Raw genomic sequence first — 23,266 nt, 5'->3', positions numbered from 1 at the left:
GAAAGGACTGAAAGAGCTGAAGGAGCTTGCAAACCCATAACAACAATGCCAACCAACCAGAGCTTCCAGGGACTAAACCACTACCCAAAGACTATATACTGACTGACCCATGGCTCCAAGAGAATATATAGCAGAGGATGGCCTTGCTGGGCACCAATGAAAGGAGAAGCCTTTGGTCCTGCTATGGTTGGACCTCCAGTGTAGAAGAATTTTGGAGGGGCAGTAATGGTGGTGGATGGGGAGGAAAACACCCCTATAGAAGGGGAGGGGGAGTGGTGAGGGGGCTGAAGGACAGGAAACCAGGAAGGGGAATAACATTTGAAATGTAAATAAGAAATACCCAATGTTTCAAAAATGGAAAAAATAAATCAATTAACAAATAAAAAGGAAAAGAAAAACAGAACATTGGCAACCATAAAAAAGAACAGAACACAAGAGAATTTTTTAAAAATCAAACACGTTTGCTCTTCAATCATTTCTCTTTTTTTCTTTTTTAGATTTTTTTTTTATGTATATGAGTACACTGTAGCTGTCTTCAAACACACCAGAAGAAGGCATCAGGTCCCATTACTTGGTGCCACCATGTGGTTGCTGGGAATTGAACTCGGGACCTCTGGAAGAGCAGGCAGTGCTCTTAACCTCTAAGCCATCTCTCCAGCACATCTAAAGTCATTTCTCAAGCCAAAGATATGTAAACTCTGGTTTTTAAGTTTTGAGACAAGGTCTCGCAATGCTGGCCTCAAATTTTCAACATAGCCAAGATCAGTCTTCAACTCATGAAACTGTTTTAAGTCCTTCCTGGTTGGAGGAGGAAAATCAAATCCTAGAAGAGACACAAGAATTGTGTGTGTGTGTGTGTGTGTGTGTGTGTGTGTGCGCGCGCGTGCGTGCGCGCGCGCGCGTGTGTGTGTGTTTCACATACAGTGATCAGTGATGCTCATGAGGAGGCCAGAGGTTTATTTAGGTGTCTTCAGTCATCACTGTCCACCTTATTTCCTGAGACAGTGTCTCTTACAACCTGGAGCTCTGATTCAGCAGGACTGGCTGGCCACTGAGGCCCTGGGATCCTCCTGTCTCCCCACTAAGCCACCTCCCCAGCCCAAGGAAGAACAAGTGGGAACCTGAAAGGACATCACCACACAGGGAGCCTGCAGTGTGATGTCATTTTAAATTTAAGCTGCCTCAATGGTCTTAGACATCACAAGCCTTGGACATCATTTAACATCATTTTGAAGAGCTCTCAGACTTATCTCCTGGGAAACTTCCCATCATTTCTAATAAAAAAATGTCTTCAGATATGACAGGCACAGTGGCGCACTTTCTAATTGCCACTCAGGTGGTCAGGCCAGAGATTTGCTGCAAGTTAAAGGCCAGCCTGCTGTATCCACTAAAATTTGAGACCCTATCTCAAAAACAAGAAAAGAAGAAAACTGCCTCAAATCTGCCAAAAAACCTAAACATCTATGGTGACTCCCTATGGCCAAAAGAATAAAGGCCTTCCTTCAGCTTGGGTGCAACACTCATCAGTCTGCGGGCCCTGTGGGTCACCTAGAAAGGCTCTTGGACTCAAGACAGCAGCCCTACACAGGCTCCCAGAGTCTGTTGTCCTTCCGCGCCCCTTGCTGGCTCTCGGTGAGGCTCCGCTTTTTCTGAATTGTGCAGAGGAGAGTGACCAGATATTACACAGGGTTACTGAGTGTCTCTGCTCAGCAGCTCCACCCACAGCCATAGCCCGCCCTCAGCGCGCAAGATCAGTTCCGGCTTCCTGCGCGGCTCCTTGTCATCTGGCAGGAAGCGGAAGCGGAGCAGCGTCAGCCCCACTGCCACCTTCACCTCGTTCATAGCGAAAGTCTGTCCTATGCAGTTCCTGCGGGAGGACAGGGTGGAGACTCTGGTGCCAGGACCTACACAAGAGCGCTTGAGCGCTTGGACCCAACCTGATTCCGTCCGGGACACGCCTGGTGAGCCCTTCCCATTCCAATCCCGGGTTCTGCAGACTTTTGCACGCACCCTGAGCAGACGGTGGGAAGGAGACCTAGAACCCAACCATCCAAACTCCACCAACTGACAGCCCCACAATCCACCCGTCACCACAAGCCATTTGGCCTCACCTGGGCCCTGCGGAGAAGGGAATAAAAGACAGAGGTGACATCTTCTGACGATTTTCTGGGTCAAAGCGGAAGGGGTCATAGACCTGAGGGGAGAGACAAGATGAGGTTTCTAGGTTGCTTCTCTGCGCACGCCCAGCTAGCCCCAGAAGAGGAGTGGACAGGGAGACAGAAGTGACAGCTTGTTTCCAGGTTTAGGCCACACCCACTCCCCAGGTCCCAGAAATGCCTGGAGCAGCACCTACCTCAGGGTCTGGCCACACTGAAGGATTGTGATGAATACCAAAGATGCTGATGACACAGATGTTCCCTGTTGGGTAGGAGGATCCGGTCAGTACTAGCTCCGATCTGCCCTAGGGACCATCACCCTACTCAGATGCGTCCCATCGACTCCTCCTTTCACCCCTGATTTTGAGGGCACCTTTAGGGATGACCCGGCCATCAGGTAGCACAATGTCCTGGGTGCAGCGGCGCAGGAGGTCTACAGCTGGAGGGTGCAGTCGCAGACTCTCCTTGATGCACATGGTCAGGAAGGGCAGCTGGGCTAGGTCGTCCCTAAGGAACACAGCACACAATTAGTCAGGAAAATCAGGACTTGGCTCAGCCTCACTGGCATCCGTTTGGATTATAACCACTTGCCTCTCATGCTTCGTCCTGTAACAAATCATATTCTAGATGAATCAAAGATGTCTGCAGGCTCCTTTGTTTGTTTGTGTTGAGCTACTAGGAACACCCTTGAACTCCTGGTGTTTCAATTCCACTTCCCAGGTTTTGATGTCACAGGGCTCAACTGAAATCCAGGACATTGGATCAAAGATTACCCTCCCCCCAAATCAGAAAAGCACAGGGAGTGGGGAGCTTAATGTGAAATATTTTAATTAAAGCATACCCCTCCAAAGGCATCCTGCATTTGATAAATTGGCCGTGTGGAGAGTCAGGAATAAGTAATAAAAAGCCAACCTAGGCTACAGGAGATATTACTTCAAATCTCAATTATATAATAAAAATTTTTATAAATGCAGAAATGAAAATTCTTAAAGGCCTAAGAGGTTATTTAAATGAGTCTATGTACTCAAGAGCAGAGAGGCGGTGGAGGAATGGTCCAGCATTATAAAGGTGTAACTTCTGTTTGTTTATTTCTCAGTGTAGCTACGGCTGTCTTAGAACTTACTCTATAGACCAGACTGCCCTCACACACAGAAATCTGCCTGCCGCTGCCTGAAGAATACTGGAATCAAAGGTGTGCACCAACACCTCCCGGCTACTTATTCTATATTAACATTTTTTAATACTACCCAATAAGCCTTAGCTGGGTTTTCCTGTCATTTGAAAATGCATTTTTATCTTTCCATACATGTATGTAATGTATATAGATCATACTCACCCACCATTCCTCTCTCATCCATCTCCCACATCTGCTAAAACCACTTTGTCCTCCTATCCAATCTCCTGTCTATTTTGAGGTCTTTTCTGATTGAGACCTGATGAAGGTAACTAATGTTGCTTGCCTAGACATGAGGGGTGTGTGTGTCTTTGTGTGTGTGTGTGTGTGTGTGTGTGTGTGTGTGTGTGTGTCCGTCCATCTGCCTGTCAGTCTGTGTGTCTGAGTGTATGGGTGTCTGTGTGTGTGTGTGAGTGGGTGTCTCTGTGTGTATGCCTGTGAGTGTGTCTGTGCACGTGTCTGTCTGTGACTGTGTGTTTCTGTGTGTGTGAGAGTGTGTGTATGAGTGTGTGTGGAGTCTGTGTGTCTGTGTGTGTGCATGTGTCGGTGTGTAAGTGTGTCTGTCTTCTGTCTGTGTGTGTCTGTCTTTCTCTCTGTGTGTCTGTGTGTGGGCATATGTCTCTCTGTCAGTCTCTGTGTGTGGGCATGTGTCTGTCTGCCTGTGTGTGTGGTCTGTGTGTGTGTGTGTGTGTGTGTGTGTGTGTGTGTGTGTGTGTGTGTGTGAATCTCTGCCTGACAATCCTTTCCCAGAACTGGTTTTCACAGGGCCCTGAATAATAAGCAAATGTCCGCCACTAACTGCATCCCCAGTCAACAACTTTACTCTGCTTAGAAGAATGAATAGCCACTAAAGTTAAAGCCAGAGTCCATGCAAAGGAAACTATGTTAACAATAAAAGAGGGCCCACCTACCACTTACTAAAACTTGTTACAAAACCACAGTAATAAAAATGAAAATATTTTCTGAAAAGCTAAGTTACTGATGAGGCCTGTGGGACAGAAGCCTGAGGCAGGCACAAGAAGAAAGTCCACACACTGCTGGAGCGAGGTTAGGAGGAAGAGGTTAAGAAAACTAGCAATTGGCAATAAAAAGGATTAAATACACCCAGGCAAAGAATCCCAGGACTGGAGAAGTGGAGGCAGGGAGATGGAGGTCAAACTCAGTCTCAGCTGAAGAGTAAGTTGGAGGCTGTCATGACCCAAGCAAGCAGCTGTCTCAATAAATAGATAAATAAAACAAATGCTTGCACATCAATGGTGCACACCTTTAAACCCAGCACTTGGGAAACAGAGGCAGGCAAATCTCTATAAGTTGGAGACCAGCTTGATCTACACAGTGAGTTCGAGGTCAGCCAGGGTTACACAGTATGACCCTATCCAAAAATAAAACAAAACAAAAAAATATTGGCCCCTCCAAATATAGGAGGGATTCTTTCAAACCATAAGAAACACTAAAACGGTAAGTTAATGAAAATATCTATTATTCCAAAGACTTGTCATTTCTTCATGGTGAGGCTATCAAAATCCTTTCTTCCATTGATATTGAGTTTTGAGTTGATTGATTGATTGATTGATTGATTGATTGATTTAAAGCGTATGAGTTCACTGTTGCTAAGACATCAGAAGAGGACATCAGATCCCATTACAGATGGCTGTGAGCCGACACGTGATTACTCAGAATGAACTCAGGACCCCTGGAAGAGCACCCCTGGTATTTTGAGATACACAAAACGTCACTAAAAGTACACAAAGGTCCACCATGGGATTTCACAAGGATGTAAGTGGAGGTGTCCTCTATGAATTACGAAGAGAAAACTGATACAAAAGCCAGAAGGAAATTGCCGAGGTGGGAGGAAGAGAATCAAGAAAAACAGATTGGCCTTGAAAACTCCATAATGAACCATAATGAACCGTAATTTGCCATGTGAGGCGTAATTAATTAAATGAAGATGTCTAAACTGGGCAAAGGTGTTAAGTCTCTGTAAGCCAGACTGAGTTAGACAGACACACCCAGTAAGAAATGCAGCACTGACCATGCTGACCAGAAGCTATAACAGCAGAGACTACCATAGTCACCATTCAATCTCCTCAGGCTCTCGGTCCCTCAGCAACTCCCACACCTCCTGACGGCAGCGCTCCTGGTATTCTGGGTGGCTTGCCAGGTTGTACAGGATCCAGGACAGTGCGCTGGCCGTGGTGTCATGGCCTGAAGGGTAGACAGACAGGCAGATTTGGGTCTCTGGCCTGTTTCAGCACAATGGGTTACTTGACTCCAGACAGTAAGGCTCCAAAAAGGAATGGATAGAAAGAAGGAAGGATTCTAGGTCTCCCCACAACACCTCCTCTGTAAGACCTACACAGGGACTCTCACCTCCAAACATGAAGGTGTCAGCCTCTGCCCGGATGTCCTCATCTGACAGCTCCTTTCCATGTTCATCCTGAAGATAAAACACGACCCTCAATTCATACCGTGTCTGAGGCGGTGTTCTGACCACCCATGTGTTTGAATTCTTGGTCATACAGAGTGGCATTATTAGGAGATGTAGCCTTAATGGAGGAGGCATGGACTTGTTAGAGGGACTGCATCACTGTGTAGATGGACTTTGAGGCCTCCTTATGCTCAAGATCTACCCAGTTCAGAAGACAGTTTCATCCTGGCTGCCTTCAGATGAAGATGTAGAACTCTCAACTCCTCCAGTCTGCTCACTGCCACACTTCCCTCCATGATAATACACTGAACCTGTGACACTGTATGCCAGCCCCAATTAAACGCCCTTCATAAGAGTTGCCTTGGTCATGGTGTCCCTTCACAGTCACGAACCCCTAAGACAGGAGGGAGAACACAGTGTCTGATGCCCACTGTGCACACAAGGGGCCTCCTCTGTCGTCCCCACAGCTGCTTGGTTTCTTCTTCCACTTCCTGCCCACTGTTTGCTCTGTCAGCAGAGCCTTCAAGAGTCACAGCTAAAATGGACCCCTGTGTGCTGCCTAGATTCAGAAGCACGGTCTGTAACTCCCCAATACCTCCTGGTCAAGTCCAGCTTCTGTCTAACACTGACCATGGGGGTTCCTGCAACCCACACCCCACAGGAGCCCACCTTAGCCAACAAGAGTACATCGATGAAGTCCAAAGTCTTAGACTTAGACTTAGTCTTGGACTCCAAGAACTCATCAACGCCTTGGCTGGAGAGAAGTCGACGTCTCTCCCTGATGACAGCATCCGTGAAGCTGTGCACCAGGTCACAGGCCTTGCGGAAGCGCTGTCCATCAGCAGTGCGGTAATACAGGAAGTCCAGGTACAGGAAGAGCTTATATGACCTTTTTCTGGTGAGGGAACTCAGTTCCAAGATGGCAGAAATGTATTCACTGGGAGACCTGCAGGGCAAGGAGGAGAAAGGAAGCAATTAGCACACAGTAAAACTCCAGCCAGAGTCCCAGGATTAGGATCCATCCAAGAAAGGGCAGCCATGACATACAAACTCTGTTTCTGCTCCCCACAAGTAGCCTCCTGACAGGGATCCCTGGGTATATGTGGGCATCATTTCATCCCCTCATTCACTCAGCAGCTGTTCCTGCTCTTCTTCCTCTTCCCCTGCTGTAACTCTGCTCAGGCTCAGACCCTCCTCTCCAAGTCCCTTGTATCCTGTATCTCTCCAATGCTCTTGTATTGATTAGATTGCCCAAGGTCACTGTGACTAGGAACCACCCTCCTATACAGACACCTTCTCTTATGCTCTGGGAGACTCAGGATGGAGTTCACACCCTTCCGGTTGAGCATTCAACATCTTTCAGATCTGGCCACTTTCTGGAAATGGTAGCTCCTGACTGTGATCCCAACAATTAGGAGGTGAATTCAGGAAGATCAAAAGCTCTACATAGGGAATTTCAAAGGAGACTACAGACAGGGACCCTGTCAAGGAGAAAAGAAGGGGATGGAAGGGAAAAGAAAAGAAAAACATATGGGCTGTCTTAAGGTCCTATTCCACGGCTGAGACAGGGACTCACTCCTGACAGTTGCTGTCAAAGCCAAAGAGGCATTTCAGCAGACTGTCCAGGGTCATGAGGCTGATGTTCTCAAACATTTCCAGACGGACACTGCCTTCCAGGCATAGATGCTTCCACTTGGCCTGACCAGAGAAAGAACAGAGATGGGGATGAGCCTTTGATCCTTGAGCTCCTTCTCAACACTAAACACCAGAAAAGAGCCCTGATACCAGGGAAAACATAACTCTGACAGGAGCAGAAGATGTTACTGTAGCAGATGAAGACATTAGGTTAGGAGATGGAAGTCTGGAGTTTAATTCTATCTCTATCCTTGGTCAGCTTGCTGCCTTCGAGGTTGGCCAAGTCTTCCAGGACAACTACAATGACATGACTTATTACCCATAAAGTACACTGCATTGTTCTCCCTCCCTTTCATGCAGTCTTATTTTTTGTAAATTGGGAGAAGGTGGTTGGACCTCTCTGACCTTTCGTTTAATCAACCATAATATGACAGTCATACCATCTCAACAACATAGCAACATGGAAATTACATCAACCAATGTAGACCATGGAACTGGCATTATTTCATATGCAGAAGGTGCTCACTAAGTGTTAGTGGTGATCATCATTGTACTTGGCTCTAGAAGGAGCTTCAGATTTCTATAAGTCCTCGATTCTCAGTCTTTACAGTGAGTCCATGTAAAGTTTCTGCTTTCTCCATTTCAAAACGAGGATTTTCCATGCTTGACAACCAGAGTGAACTCAGCTCTATATAAGACCTTAGGTTTGGTTTAGTTTTTAAATAGATTTTGACCATATTCACCCATTTCCCAACAAACTTCTCTCTAGGATCTAAGTTTTTTTTTGAAACAAGGTCTTGTTGATGAAGCGTGGACTGGCCTATGATAAACAATCTTTATTACGGAGTGTCCCCAGACAGGTAGGCAGAAGTGTGTCACCATGGCCAGCTGTAGGGCAATGAAGTCTGAACCAGTGCCCTACACAGAAAGACCTACTTCTGTAGTCAACACCAACTTTTGGTTGACTTTCCAGGGATCCTGTGAAGAAGAGTAGATACTCATCTGTTGTGAACTCATCCACATGCTAGGAGCAGGACTCCAGGGTACCATCCCGATCATCTTTTAAGTACAGATTACTATTCTCGCTTTAAAGATGGGGAAACTGAGACACGAGAAGAAAACTGATGTCCCCGAGACCACAGAACAGAACCGCACCATCAGATTCCATCAGCCTGAAGCCATTTTCTTTTCTGCAATATTCTGTGTGGTTTGAGGAACCCTAGGTTTGAGGAACTCACGTGCATGATGTTCACACTCTGGTTAAAAGTCTTCACATAGGGCTTCAGGATGTCAAAATGGAAGGCAGGTGTCAGCAGACGGCGATGGCGGCTCCACTTGTCACCAGAACTCAGAAATAGCCCATCCCCTGGGAAGGCAGGAATGTCAGGGGGCAAAGGTCAGGGGGAAACTTCCTCTGACCTCAAGGTGCCTTCTGACCCTCAGCCTAACATACTCACCAAGCCAGGGCTTCAGGAAGTGTAAGAAAGTCGGGTCCTTCGGGGCCACCAAAGCTGCCATGGAGGAGGACAATCAGGGGCCAGGAAGAGAAAGTCAGATGAACTACAGGAAGAGTGGGGACTCCCATCCCCAGGGCTTTCCAATTCCCCTCCAAATGCAGGAAAGCAGGAAGGGGACAGGGAAAGGAACCATGAAAAAGGAAGGAGTAAGGGAGGACCAGACAGCGCTGCAGCACCAGGGAGAGCAGAGGTCACCTGAGCACAGCATTCCTCAATACACTTGCACATTTCTACTACATGGTCAACCATGTCTTCCAGCTCTGAAACTATTACAGTCTGCAGGCCTTTGCCAAGACCTAGAACACATTGTCAATTGCAGCTCTCTGGCATATCCTGACACATCCTGTTACATATGAAAGGGGCACATGGTATCATGACCTGTCATAAATAACACACATGCAGTTCCTTGACATGCCACAACGCAGTGTGTAACAGTCTGACATGACATGACTGTGACTTCAGATAAACCTCTATTAGCAGTTAAATATGGTCCCATTCAAGTCCTAAAAGTGTCCTAGATATGTCACAGACCCCTCTAGCTCTCTCCTCGATGCCATACTAAGCATTAAGTGATCAGAATTAAGGGCCTCCCTGTTAGCATTCTGTCTAAGCTCTGCCCCACAGTTACCTGGAAACAGGCAGGTGTGCCTGACACTATAAAAGGAGCTGCTTGCCCCCTGTTCACTCCCTTACTCTCTTACCCTCTTCCCCCTTTGTCCCTTCTCTCCCCATTTCCCTCCAGCCTCTCCCTGCATGTGCTGATGGACAGCTTCTTCGTCTCTTCTTCTTCTTCTTCTTCTTCTTCTTCTTCTTCTTCTTCTTCTTCTTCTTCTTCTTCTTCTTCTTCTTCTTCCTCTTCCTCTTCCTCTTCCTCTTCCTCTTCCTCTTCTTCTTCCTCCCCCCCCTCTCTCTGCCTCCCCTACCCTCTTGACTGCCTTCTCCATGCCATAAATAAACTCTTCTATACTATACCATCATGAAGCTGGTTCCTCAGGGAGAAGTGATGGCTCAGCACGGCCCCACAGAGGCACCTCCTTCCCACACACCTCACCACACCTCAATAGAACATATCCCCACTATATTTGCATTTTTATAAACACATCGTTCTCTATTCTCAGAACCATGTGCCTACCGAGAAGACTTGCTTCTGAGCTCTCTAGCTACAAGGCTTACCCAGGGCCCATCAGCCACAGCTGACCCTTCTGGACTCTGGTGCATCTTTCCCTTCAGTTCTCTGCATTCCATCCCTGACCCAAATTGTCTCCAGCTTCAGTCACTTCTATTCAAAATGGCTGTGGCAGCAAAGAGTTACCAAATTAGGGAGGTGGGGGAAAATTCACCTATGTTACATGCCTCTCACAACGTCAACTCTTCACCTAGGAGATACACATCTTACAGGAATACTAGTGAATGTCGCTGAGGACAGATTGTAAGTCAAAAAGCACTACGTTGTTCTGTTCTACATAGGATCATACAGACCTATTTACATATTTTGAAAGGAATCTCTATCTACACATTGTAAATAGTGCAAGTTGCGTACATTGATAATAGATTGCTACTCTGAGTTAACTACTCCCAGGCCAGGAAGTACCAAAAGGAATGTAAGACCGACACCAAAGAACCTTATTAAACTCGGGGTCTTTATTCTGAACCCAATAGCACAGAGGGTCGATAGTGAGGGAGAAATGCAGGACGTGAAAAGGAGAGAAACCTAGAATCTCAGAGGTAAGACAGAGTTTGTGACCAAAGGGTTGGAGCTGAGCTCTGGGAAATCTGTCCACTTTGCTGGTTGCAAAGGAGATGCTATGTCATTTTTGAAGGGGTGGACTCTCTCTCTTCTCAGATCACAACACAATGAATGAAGCACAACTTAAAGATCCCTGTGCATGGAGAGATGGGTCAGTAGAAGATGGCTCTTACAGAATATATTGGCTTAGTTCATACATCCACATAGCACCCACAACCACCTGTAACTCTGCTTCCAAAGTATCTGACACCCTTTTATGGTCACTGAGAAATCTGCATACATGTGCTATCCATACATACATATAAACAAACACTCATAAAATAAAAATAAATTCTGACATGGTACTACACACGTTTAATAGCAACACTCAGGAGACTGACAAAGGTGGGTCTCCGTGAGTTCAAGGCCAGCCTTGCCTAAAAAGTGGACTGCAGGGCAGCTAGAGCTACATAGAATGTCAAAATAAGTAAATAAATGCTTCAAAAACAAATATTTTAAATGTCTGTATTGTGTTGCTACTGCTGGGAAGGTAGAGATAGGAGAATCCCTGGGGCTTACTGGCCAGAGAATCCAGATTAATGGGCGAGCTCCAGGGAAGAAAGAGGTCTGTCTAGTCTAAAAAAGGTAGATAAGAGTTCCAAGAATAGCACCTCAGGTTGTCTACTGCCCTCCACATGCATGTACACACACACATGCACCCACAACCACAGCCATACACATAGAGGCACAAAAAAGTTTCATCAAAAAGATAGGTCATTGTTCCCAGTTCTAGTATGGACCCTACCACTTTGCTTATGGTAGGCAAGTGTTCTACCTCCAAGTAGATTCCCAGCCAATATGGGTTTAGGTCACACTGTGTTGAGCTTCTAACACTCACAGCTCAGATTTCAGCATCAAGAGAGACTCAGGATGTTATCTAAAGTCATTCAACAGGTGAGCCGCAGAGACATGGCCACTGTCAGGGACAGACCCATCTGCTACTCCCCTGATCAATCCAGGGATAGAAAGAGCTTAGATAAGAGACAGAGAAGAAATCAATGGTTGAGATCCTAGAAGGGATACCTGGGGCCTGGAGCAGAGGGGCAACAAATGCAGGGTCAACAAGCCTCAGCACAGGGATGACGGGTCCTAGCCAAATGAGATGGACATCTCGGAAAGTCTGGCCCATTTCAGTCACCAGCTGCATGCCTTCCTCATTGCTCTGGATCTTGAGATGGAAAAGGTTGAACTCAGTACATGCATGGCCTCTTGGATGCTCCTGTCCTCTGCCAAATATCCTCATCCCTCTAACCCTCCTGCTTGGACCACTCATCCCAGTTCTCTTGAGGAGTCCCTAGTTCGACGACATGTGTCCCTTTCTGGACCCTCGAGTACATCTACATTCCTCTCTCTGGTGCACCACTCTTCTCATTCATTTGTTTTGTGACCTAGTTATAGATAATTGAAGGATCAATAAATGGGGAGAGAGAGAGAGAGAGAGAGAGAGAGAGAGAGAGAGAGAGAGAGAGGTTCATATACACAGTCTGAATTGTAGATAATAGGTGACTTACTACTTGATAGAGGGATTGAGTAGGAGGAGGAGGATAGACAGATGGATGATAGACTACTGACAGATATACAGAAGATATATAGACAGACACATGATAGACAACATAGGTAGATGACAGTGAACGATGTAGTAGGTAATAGCAGAAGAAGACAATTAGAGTGATAGATCTCAGTGTGTGTGTGTGTGTGTGTGTGTGTGTGCTTCTTTCTTTATCATAATTATGATTTTTGTCCATTTCCTTCATCTGATCACTCACTCTCACTCTCCGCTCTCTCCTGCAGGTGTGTATCTTTTCTCTATGGGATTTTTTTCCTACAGGTAAGTCATCTGTTTCTCCTTTTTCTCCCTTCCTTCAACACTCCTTCATCCTCCATTCCAGTTAGGTGTGAACTTAGAGCTAATTTCATCCCACCCAATTTTCTTCCTGGCCCCTAATTTACCACAGCCTATTAAGACGAGCTCTGTGCAGGCACCTCCCCAGATTTGCAACAAACAATCATGAAGCTTTCCAAATCTTGATTCCCAGCTCCAGAGAGATGTGAACTTGGAAGTCATCTAAGGAGGGAACTGAAGGCTGACTTAGGACTTGGGTCCTCTTGATAAGGAGAAAGCTTCAAGAAAGACGGGAGAGGGAAAATAGGAGAGGGTGCCAGTGGGGTCATGTGGAAAACTCAGGGGGAAGGGAACCCAGCAATGGACAGAGAAGGGCCTCAGGGAGCTCAGTGGAGACCAGGAAGCATGTAATTCTGAAACCAAAGAGGAACTTCTAGGAAGATGGACAAGCCAATGCACCAGAGAGCTGTGAGAAAATGAAGGAAGCAGACCCAGGATTCAGGGACCTGGAAATCACAAGTGTGACAGAAATGAGGAACGGGGAAGGGAACAACAATGACAATGATCCTTTGTCCATAAGCAGATGGCAGAGGTCTTGTGGCATTGGCACAAGCACTTAATCCATGGGGAGGCAGAGGCAGTTGAGTCTCTGTGAGTGTAATTTCATCCTGGACTACAGAACAAGTTGCAAGAGAAACACATACAAACCATGTCTCAAAAAAACAAGGAAGAACAAGAAGAAGAAGGAGGAGGAGGAGGAAGAGGAGAAGGAGAAGGAGAAGGAGGAGGAGAGGAAGAAGAAGGAGAGGGAGAAGGGGGAGGAGGAGGAGGAGGAGGAGAAGCAGTCGCAAACAACTGGTGTCTCAGTACACAAAGAGCCATGTTGGAGGTATATGAATGGGAGCTGACAAGTCACCTGAATCTACATATCACTGTGGACGACACAACAAAAAACATGGAAGTTTGGGGTAATCAAAAGCCAACAATTTTCCAAATGGCTGAAGGAAAAAAAATGAATTTCCAAGAACCTCAGACTTTGGATCTTGATGGGAATCTGAACCAATGGGAAGATGAAAGGGGTCCATCAGGAAGCTGATAGGGTAGTATGAACAAAGGATGAGGAGGCTGAGAAGAAATGGGAGGAGAAGGGAGAAGTGAGGATGTTGGTAAGAAAGAGGATTCTGCTGAGAGAAGCAGTACTTGAATGAATGGCATTGGTGGTGAAATCTATGTTATGACTGATATGGAATCATAAGATGTGGTTCTGCGGCCCGAACCTGAAGGGACCCGGCCAACAGCTCTCTGCACCCAAATCCCGTGGGAGGAGAGCTAAACCTTCAAAGGGGCAGACACGCCTGGGTAGCCAGAAGAGACCACACTCTGCCCACATTTCTGACTCCACAGGAAAACACCTAATGCCATCTGGGACCCCAGTGCATGGTGGGGGGGGGGCAGGAAAAGGCCGCACAGGCCCTCCTGGTTGCCGCCGTCGCGGAGAGATCAAAAGCAGCCCCCCACGAGCAACTTCAGCTGCAGGACCACAGGTAAGACCAACTTTTCTGCTCCAAGCAACCTGCCTGGTGGACTCAGGACACACAGAAGCAAAAGTCATCTGGGACCGGACACTTCTGGTTTCTGGCTTGAGCCCCAACCTCGATGATCCAGGCCACAGCTCACTGCTCCCCCAAATCCCTTGGGAGAGAGAACTCACCACCCGGACAGGTGAGCACTCCTGAGACCGCAGAGTGGGAGAGACCACCAATATTGCCCACCCCTGCCCACATCCCTGGCCCAAGAGGAAACTGTATAGGGCCTCTGGGAACTGGAAGATAGGGGCACTCTAGCGGCAGGTCCCCTGCGGCCCAGACACCAGAGGACCTGAAGGGAGCCAGTCAACAGCTCTCTACACCCAAAACCCATGGGAGGGAGAACTAAACCTTCAGAGGGGCAGACACGCCTGGGAAGCCAGAAGAGACTACACTCTGCCCACATTTCTGACTCCAGCGGAAAATACCTAACACCATCTGGGACCCCAGTGCACGGGGGGCCCCAGGAAAAAGTGGCACAGGCCCTCCTGGTTGCCTCCCTCACAGAGAGCTCAAACGCAGCCCCCCCACACACACACACAAGCAACTTCAACTACGGGACCACAGGTAAGACCAACTTTTCTGCTCCAAGAGAACTGCCTGGTGGACTAAGGACACAGGCCCACAGGAACAGCTGAAGACCAGTAGACAGGAAAGACTACACGCCTGAAAGCAGAACACTTTGTTCCCATAACTGGCTGAAAGAAAACAGGAAAACAGGTCTATAGCACTCCTGACACACAGGCCTATAGTAAAGTCTAGCCACTGTCAGAAATAGCAGAACAAGGTAACACCAGAGACAACCCTATGGCAAGAGGCAAGCACAGGAACCCAAGCAACAGAAACCAAGAGTACATGGCATCATCGGAGCCCAATTCTCCCACCAAAGCAAACACTGAATATCCAAAAACACCAGAGAAGCAAGACATAGATTTAAAATCACATTTGATCATGATGCTAGAGGACTTCAAGAAAGACATGAAGAACTCCCTTAGAGAAACGGAGGAAAATATAAATAAACAAGTAGAAGCCTATAGAGAGGAATCACAAAAATCCCTGAAAGAATTACAGGAAAAAAAAAAAAAACAGGTGAAGGAATTAAAAATGGAAGTAGACGCAATAAAGAAAGCACAAGGGAAACAACCCTGAATATAGAAAACCAAAGGAAGAGACAAGGAGCGGTAGATACAAGCATCACCAACAGAATACAAAACATAGAAGAGAGAATCTCAGGAGCAGAAGATTCCATAGAAATCATTGACACAACTGTCAAAGATAATGTAAAACGGAAAAAGCTACTGGTCCAAAACACACAGGAAATCCAGGACTCAATGAGAAGATCAAACCTAAGGATAATAGGTATAGAAGAGAGTGAAGACTCCCAGCTCAAAGGACCAGTAAATATCTTCAACAAAATCATAGAAGAAAACTTCCCTAACCTAAAAAAAGAGATACCCATAGGCATACAAGAAGCCTACAGAATTCCAAATAGATTGGACCAGAAAAGAAATTCCTCCCATCACATAATAGTCAAAACACCAAATGCACAAAAGAAAGAAAGAATATTAAAAGCAGTCAGGGAAAAAGGTCAAGTAACATATAAAGGCAGACCTATCAGAATCACACCAGACTTCTCACCAGAGACTATGAAAGCCAGAAGATACTGGATAGATGTCATACAAACCCTAAGAGAACACAAATGACAGACCAGGATACTGTATCCAGCAAAACTCTCAATTAACATAGATGTAGAAACCAAGATATTCTATGACAAAACCAAATTTACATAATATCTTTCTACAAATCCAGCGCTACAGAGGATAATAAATGGTAAAGCCCAACATAAGGAGGCAAGCTACAAGCTAGAAAAAGCAAGAAACTAATCGTCTTGGCAACAAAACAGAAAGAAGAAACGCACACAAACATAATCTCACATCCAAATATGAATATAACTGGAAGCAATAATCACTATTCCTTAATATCTCTCAACATCAATGGTCTCAACCACCCATTAAAAAGACATAGATTAACAAACTGGATATGCAATGAGGACCCTGCATTCTGCTGCCTACAGGAAACACACCTCAGAGACAAAGATAGACACTACCTCAGAGTGAAAGGCTGGAAAACAACTTTCCAAGCAAATAGTCTGAAGAAGCAAGCTGGAGTAGTCATTCTAATATCGAATAAAATCAATTTTACACTAAAAGTCATCAAAAAAGATAAGGAAGGACACTTCATATTCATCAAAGGAAAAATCCACAGAGATGAACTCTCAATCCTAAATATCTATGCTCCAAATACAAGGGCACCCTACATGCATAAAAGAAACCTTACTAAAGTTCAAAGCACACATTGCACCTCACACAATAATAGTAGGAGATTTCAACACCCTACTCTCATCAGTGGACAGATCATGGAAACAGAAATTAAACAGAGACATAGACTAAGAGAAGTCATGAAACAAATGGACTTAGCAGATAGTTATAGAACATTCTATCCTAAAACAAAAGGATGTACCTTCTTCTCACTACCTCATGGAACTTTCTCCAAAATTGACCATATAATTGGTCATAAAACAGGCTTCCACAGATACAGAAAGATAGAAATAATCCCATACATCCTATCAGACCACCACGGGCTAAAGCTGGTGGTCAATAACGAAGGGAAGAACACTCACATATACATGGAAGTTGAACAATGCTCTACTGAATGATAACCTGGTCAAGGAAGAAATAAAGAAATTAAAGACTTCTTAGAATTTAATGAAAATGAAGGTACAACATACCCAAACTTATAGGACACAATGAAAGCTGTGCTAAGAGGAAAACTCATAGCTCTGAGTGCCTGCAGAAAGAAACAGGAGAGAGCATATGTCAGCAGCTTGACAGCACACCTAAAAGCTCTAGAATAAAGAGAAGCAAATGCACTCAGGAGGAGTAGAAGGCAGGAAATAATCAACCAAGGCAGCAGAAATCAACCAAGTAGAAACAGAAAGGACCATACAAAGAATCAACAGAACCAAAAGTTGGTTCTTTGAGAAAATCAACAAGATAGATAAACCCTTAGCCAGACTAACGAGAGGACACAGAGAGTGTGTCCAAATTAACAAAATCAGAAATGAAAAGTGAGGGTTGGGGATTTAGCTCAGTGGTAGAGCGCTTGCCTAGCAAACGCAAGGCCCTGGGTTTGGTCCCCAGCTCCGAAAAAAAGAACCAAAAAAAAAAAAAAAGAAAGAAAGAAAGAAATGAAAAGGGAGACATAACTACACAATCAGAGGAAATTCAAAAAAAATCATCAGATCCTACTACAAAAGCCTATATTCAAAAAAACTTGAAAATCTGGAGGAAATGGACAATTTCCTAGACAGATACCAGGTACCAAAGTTAAATCAGGAACATATAAACCATTTAAACAACCCCATAACTCCTAAGGAAATAGAAGCAGTCATTAAAGGTCTCCCAACCAAAAAGAGCCCAGGTCCAGATGGGTTCAGTGCAGAATTCTATCAGACCTTCATAGAAGACCTCAAACCAATACTATCCAAGCTATTCCACAAAATTGAAACAGATGGAGCACTACCGAATACCTTCTAGGAAGCCACAATTACTCTTATACCTAAACCACACGAAGACCCAACAAAGAAAGAGAACTTCAGACCAATTTCCCTTATGAATATCAACGCAAAAATACTCAATAAAATTCTGCCAAACCGAATCCAAGAGCACTCAAAACAATCATCCACCATGATCAAGTAGGCTTCATCCCAGGCATACAGGGATGATTTAATATACAGAAAACCATCAACATAATCCATTATATAAACAAACCGAAAGAACAAAACCACATGATCATGTCATTAGATGCTGAGAAAGCATTTAACAAAATTAAACACCCCTTCATGATAAAAGTCCTGGAAAGAATAGGAATTCAAGGCCCATACCTAAACATAGTAAAAGCCATATACAGCAAACCAGTAGCTAACATTAAACTAAATGGAGAGAAACTTGAGGCAATCCCACTAGAATCAGGGACTAGACAAGGATGCCCACTCTCTCCCTACTTATTCAATATAGTTCTTGAAGTTCTAGCCAGAGCAATCAGACAACAAAAGGAGATCAAGGGATACAGACTGGAAAAGAAGAAGTCAAAATATCACTATTGGCAGATGATATGATAGTATATTTCAGTGATCCCAAAAGTTCCACCAGAGAACTACTAAACCTGATAAACACCTTCAGCAAAGTGGATGAGTATAAAATTAATTCAAATAAAACAGTAGCCTTCCTCTACACAAAAGAGAAACAAGCCGAGAAAGAAATTAGGGAAACGACACCCTTCATAATAGTCCCGAATAATATAAAATACCTCGGTGTGACTTTAACCAAGCAAGTGAAAGATTTGTATGATAAGAACTTCAAGCCTCTGAAGAAAGAAATTGAAGAAGACTTCAGAAGATGGACAGATCTCCCAAGCTCATGGATTGGCAGGATTAATATAGTAAAAATGGCCATTTTACCAAAAGCGATCTACAGATTCAATGCAATCCCCATCAAAATACCAATCCAATTCTTCAGAGAGTTAGACAGAACAATCTGCAAATTCATCTGGAATAACAAAAAACCCAGGATAGCTAAAACTATCCTCAACAATAAAAGGACTTCTGGGAGAATCACTATTCCTGAACTCAAGCAGTATTACAGAGCAATAGTGATAAAAACTGCATGATATTGGTACAGGGACAGACAGATAGACCAGTGGAATAGAATTGAAGACCAAGAAATAAACCCACACACCTATGGTCACTTGATTTTTGACAAAGGAGCCAAAGCCATCCAATGGAAAAAAGGTAGCATTTTCTGCAAATGGTGCTGGTTCAACTGGAGGTCAGCATGCAGAAGAATGCAGATCGATCCATGCTTATCACCCTGTACAAAGCTTAAGTCCAAGTGGATCAAGGACCTCCACATCAAACCAGATACACTCAAACTAGCAGAGGAAAAAGTGGGGAAGCATCTCGAACACATGGGTACTGGAGAAAATTTCCTGAACAAAACACCAATGCCTTAACCTCTAAGATCAAGAATCGACAAATGGGATCTCATGAAACTGCAAAGCTTATGTAAGGCAAAGGACACTGTTGTTAGGACAAAATGACAACCAACAGATTGGGAAAAGATCTTTACCAATACTACAACTGATAGAGGATTTATATCCAAAATAGATGAAGAACTCAAGAAGTTAGACTGCAGGGAGAAAAATAACCCTATTAAAAAATGGGGTTCAGAGCTAAACAAAGAATTCACAGCTGAGGAATGCTGAATGGCTGAGAAACACCTAAAGAAACATTCAACATCTTAGTCATAAGGTAAAGGCAAATCAAAACAACCCTGAGATTTCACCTCACACCAGTGAGAATGGCTAAGATCAAAAACTCAGGTGACAGCAAATTCTGGTGAGGATGTGGAGAAAGAGGAACACTCCTCCATTGTTGGTGGGATTGCAGACTGGTACAACCATTCTGGAAATCAGTCTGGAGGTTCTTCAGAAAATTGGACATTGAATTACCTGAGGACCCAGCTATACCTCTCTTGGGCATATACCCAAAAGATGCCCCAACATATAACAAAGACACACACTCCACTATGTTCATAACAGCCTTATTTATAATAGCCAGAAGCTGGAAAGAACCCAGATGCCCTTCAACAGAGGAATGGATACAGAAAATGTGGTACATCTACACAATGGAATATTATTCAGCTATCAAAAACAATGACTTTATGAAATTCATAGGCGAATGGATGGAAAATATCATCCTGAGTGAGGTAACCCAATCACAGTCAATACACATGGTATGCACTCATTGATAAGTGGCTATTAGCCCAAATGCTTGAATTACCCTAGATGCACAGAACACATGAAACTCAAGAAGGATGACCAAAATGTGAATGCTTCACTCCTTCTTTAAAAGGGGAACAAGAATACCCTTGGCAGGGAATAGAGAGGCAAAGATTAAAACAGACACAGAAGGAACACCCATTCAGAGCCTGCCCCACATGTGGCCCATACATATACAGCCACCCAATTAGACAAGATGGATGAAGAAAAAAGTGCAGGCTGACAGGAACCAGATGTAGATCTCTCCTGAGAGACACAGCCAGAATACGGCAAATACATAGGCGAATGCCAGCAGCAAACCACTGAACTAAGATTGGGACCCCCGTTGAAGGATACAGAGAAAGGACTGAAAGAGCTTTAATGGGCTCGAGACCCCATATAAACAACAATGCCAACCAACCAGAGCTTCCAGGGACTAAGCCACTACCTAAAGACTATACACGGACTGACCCTGGACTCTGACCTCATAGGTAGCAATGAATAACCTAGTAAGAGCACCAGTGGAAGGGGAAGCCCTTGGTCCTGCCAAGACTGAACCCCCAGTGAACGTGATTGTTGGGTGGAGGGCGGTAATGGGGGGAGGATACGGAGGGGAACACCCATATAGAAGGGGAGAGGGAAAGGTTAGGGGGATGTTGTCGGGGAAACCGGGAAGGGGAATAACAATCAAATGTAAATAAGAAATACTCAAGTTAATAATGATGGAATAAAAAAAAGATGTGTTCTGCAACAAAAAGCCAGTACGGCATGGAGCAGGGGAATCTGGTGACCAGGAAGTGTGCTGAGAAGGAACCACCGCCTCCCCAGAAAGTGTAGTCATTATGATGAGACCAGAGAGAAAATGGTCATGCAGCGATGTGGCTTTGGAATAGAGTCATTGCTTAGCATGCACAAACTCTAGGCACTTCAGGTAATCACTACCCACCTTACACAATGTTCACCTGCTACCTAAATTGCATAATGGAGCCCACAAATGCAACTTCAGGACAGAGAGCAAGATAAGAAAGGAGAGTGGCCAAGAAGTTGAAAGGGGGGAAAATACAATCACTCTTCTGCCCCCAAAAGAGTAGGCAGAGGTTAGGAATCACAGCTGAATCCTACAGGGCAAGTAGCAACTCAGAGAGATACAGACGCTGATCGGAAAGCAAGAGAGATGAGCCAGACAGGAGGCAAGACCTTAGACTTACTGAAGGAAGACCTCAAATCCAACAATGACAATCAGTATACCAACGACACCACTGCTCTGTGCTGTTCACCACAGGAGCCGCTGGATAGGACAAGCATCCAAGAATTCAGGGAAATCCCAGTCCTGGTGAGAGTGAAACCCACAGTGGGGCTGGTGCCAGGTAAGGCAAAGTGAAAGGCTGCTGAGCCCAGGTTTGACAGACAGGCAAGTGGACGTGGGGTGTGATAAGGAGAGAGGGGCCACTTTGTTTTCCTGCCTTTTGCCTGCTTCAGGCTCCAGACATTTTCTGAGTTCTAAGGAACACAAAGCCCCGATACCCAAGCCTATCTGCCGCCAGACTTACCACGCCCAAGTGGCCCAAAAACCAGTTTCTTTTAGGGGACTGAGGGAAACATCTGAGGCGGGAGCAGTTCTCACAGAATGAGTAAGTCCAGGCAAGAATTCTGGCCAAAATCCAAGAAGCGGCTCCAAGCAGCAGAAGATGCCATGTCGAGGTCACCACAGAGCCTAGGTCCAACCCAGACACAGTTAGCCACGGCATCCTGCCGAGGAGACAGACACAGGATAGATTCTGAGGTGTGGAAGAGGAACCTGGAAATCTTCAGAATTCTGAGCATTGGCCAGAGACTGTGTGGATTTGGGAGCAGAGCAGGGAACAGGAAGGAGATGCAGGAGGAGACCAAATACGAGAGAGAAAGAGGGGGGTAACACAGAGACAAGAGTTGCTGAAAGTCTGCAATGGCCCTGCCTGAAGCACAGACAGTTACAGGGTCACTTGTGCGAGTTGGATCCATGGGTCATCCCGACGCTGATAACCTCATCCTGCTCAGAGTCACGACCCTGTCTTGCCTCACCCTCAGCGGGTACCTTATCTCAGGAGCAGCCTTTCCTCTAAGACCTTCTCCCCACTCCTGCAAAAACGCATTTATCTGCTGCTTCTTAACTGCAGAGAGCTGTGTGGGAGTCTGGGTTGGGCTGGACTGAACCAATCAAGCCCTCCGAGGCTCAGCCACTTCCGTCCTGGCTGAGCAGCAGGCCAAAACTAGTTGGGCAGGGCCGGATTGCACAGAAAGGGAGGGACTCAGGGCAACAGACATCCACAGAGGCAGATGATCTAATCTTAGGATGCACCACCTCTGAGTTAAGAGCGAAGGTAACTCTGGGCCATCAAATCTCCAGGAACCCCTCTCTTTGAAGACCAACATCCTGCTGATAAGCAGGAAGCACGGGTGCCAGGATGCCTCATTCAGGACAGGACATTCTCTGAGTGTCTCTGAAGGTTCTCTGCACATCTCGATGGTGGGGGTGCAGCATGCAGAATTTCTCACTGCAGAACTGCAGACCTGTCTCTGGAATGCCTATGCTCACCAACTCCGGTCTTGCAGAGTTTAGTCCTATCCCCTAGCAGCTCAGATCCTGGACAGAAACAATTCCGAACTAGACCTGAGAATCCAGTCATGGTCAGACTGAAGAGATAAATGTCCTGGCTGGGAGAACACGCCTGGCAGCTAAAGGGTCAGAGTTCAGAGTGTTTGTGTGGAGGAAAGGAGCCAGACTGAAAGGCTATGAGCAGAGGGGGTACAGGTTAAGAAAGAACAAGCCTGGAATGAATTGTCTTCCCAGCAGGACATGGGGCATTGACATTACCGGGAGGGTATATTGTCCAGAAACCCTAGATCACCATTTCTTGGACTTAACAATCACTGAACACTCCCACCGTCTTGCTCCCCATTATTAGACAAGTTAAAGGAGCCAACAGTCCCCCCCAAAACCAGGATATAAAGAACAATGGGTGCGTCATCTCAAAGGTTGACAGATAAAAGCAAGTTCAAAGTCCTGAAACAGAGTGTAAGGGTAACTGATTGACGGTTAATACAGAAAAATATGGGCAGAGGTCAGTGGAGAAGTCCAGACTGGTCAACTCAGGGTCTCCCAAACAAGAAATGAGGACTATGGAGGCTAGGGGTCCATGACAGAGAGATCAAAATAAAGCAGCCTCATGACTTCCTCCCCAGGGGATTTTACACAAAATGCTGTTTCCCTTTCCCCCAGTAAAT

At 45.5% G+C, this 23,266-nt stretch overlaps 1 protein-coding gene across 9 annotated transcripts; it reads right to left on the bottom strand.

Moving 5' to 3' along the window:
- Positions 1–937: 937 nt before the first annotated feature.
- Cyp4f37 (cytochrome P450, family 4, subfamily f, polypeptide 37) lies at positions 938–22,154 on the bottom strand. Of its 9 annotated transcripts, none has more exons than XM_087559595.1 (13): positions 22,077–22,154; positions 21,553–21,751; positions 11,720–11,864; positions 8,851–8,904; positions 8,632–8,759; positions 7,335–7,456; positions 6,428–6,704; positions 5,701–5,767; positions 5,406–5,535; positions 2,530–2,663; positions 2,354–2,418; positions 2,112–2,194; positions 938–1,867 (listed from the first exon to the last, which is right to left on the bottom strand). In XM_087559595.1, the coding sequence occupies exons 2-13, from the start codon at positions 21,748–21,750 to the stop codon at positions 1,690–1,692; spliced, it is 1,581 nt and encodes a 526-aa protein (XP_087415721.1). In that variant the 5' UTR covers position 21,751; positions 22,077–22,154; the 3' UTR covers positions 938–1,689. The 9 variants fall into 9 exon arrangements, with proteins under 9 accessions (XP_087415721.1, XP_087415723.1, XP_087415726.1 ...); XM_087559597.1 differs by having other exon boundaries at positions 21,553–21,716; XM_087559600.1 differs by lacking the exon at positions 11,720–11,864.
- Positions 22,155–23,266: the final 1,112 nt, after the last annotated feature.

This window comes from Rattus norvegicus, chromosome 7 (assembly GCF_021556685.1).
Source record: "Rattus norvegicus strain SHRSP/BbbUtx chromosome 7, alternate assembly SHRSP_T2T, whole genome shotgun sequence".
NCBI classification, from domain to species: domain Eukaryota; kingdom Metazoa; phylum Chordata; class Mammalia; order Rodentia; family Muridae; genus Rattus; species Rattus norvegicus.
The sequence above is the reverse complement of the archived record's forward strand: the minus strand, read 5'-3'. Positions and strand labels throughout refer to the sequence as shown.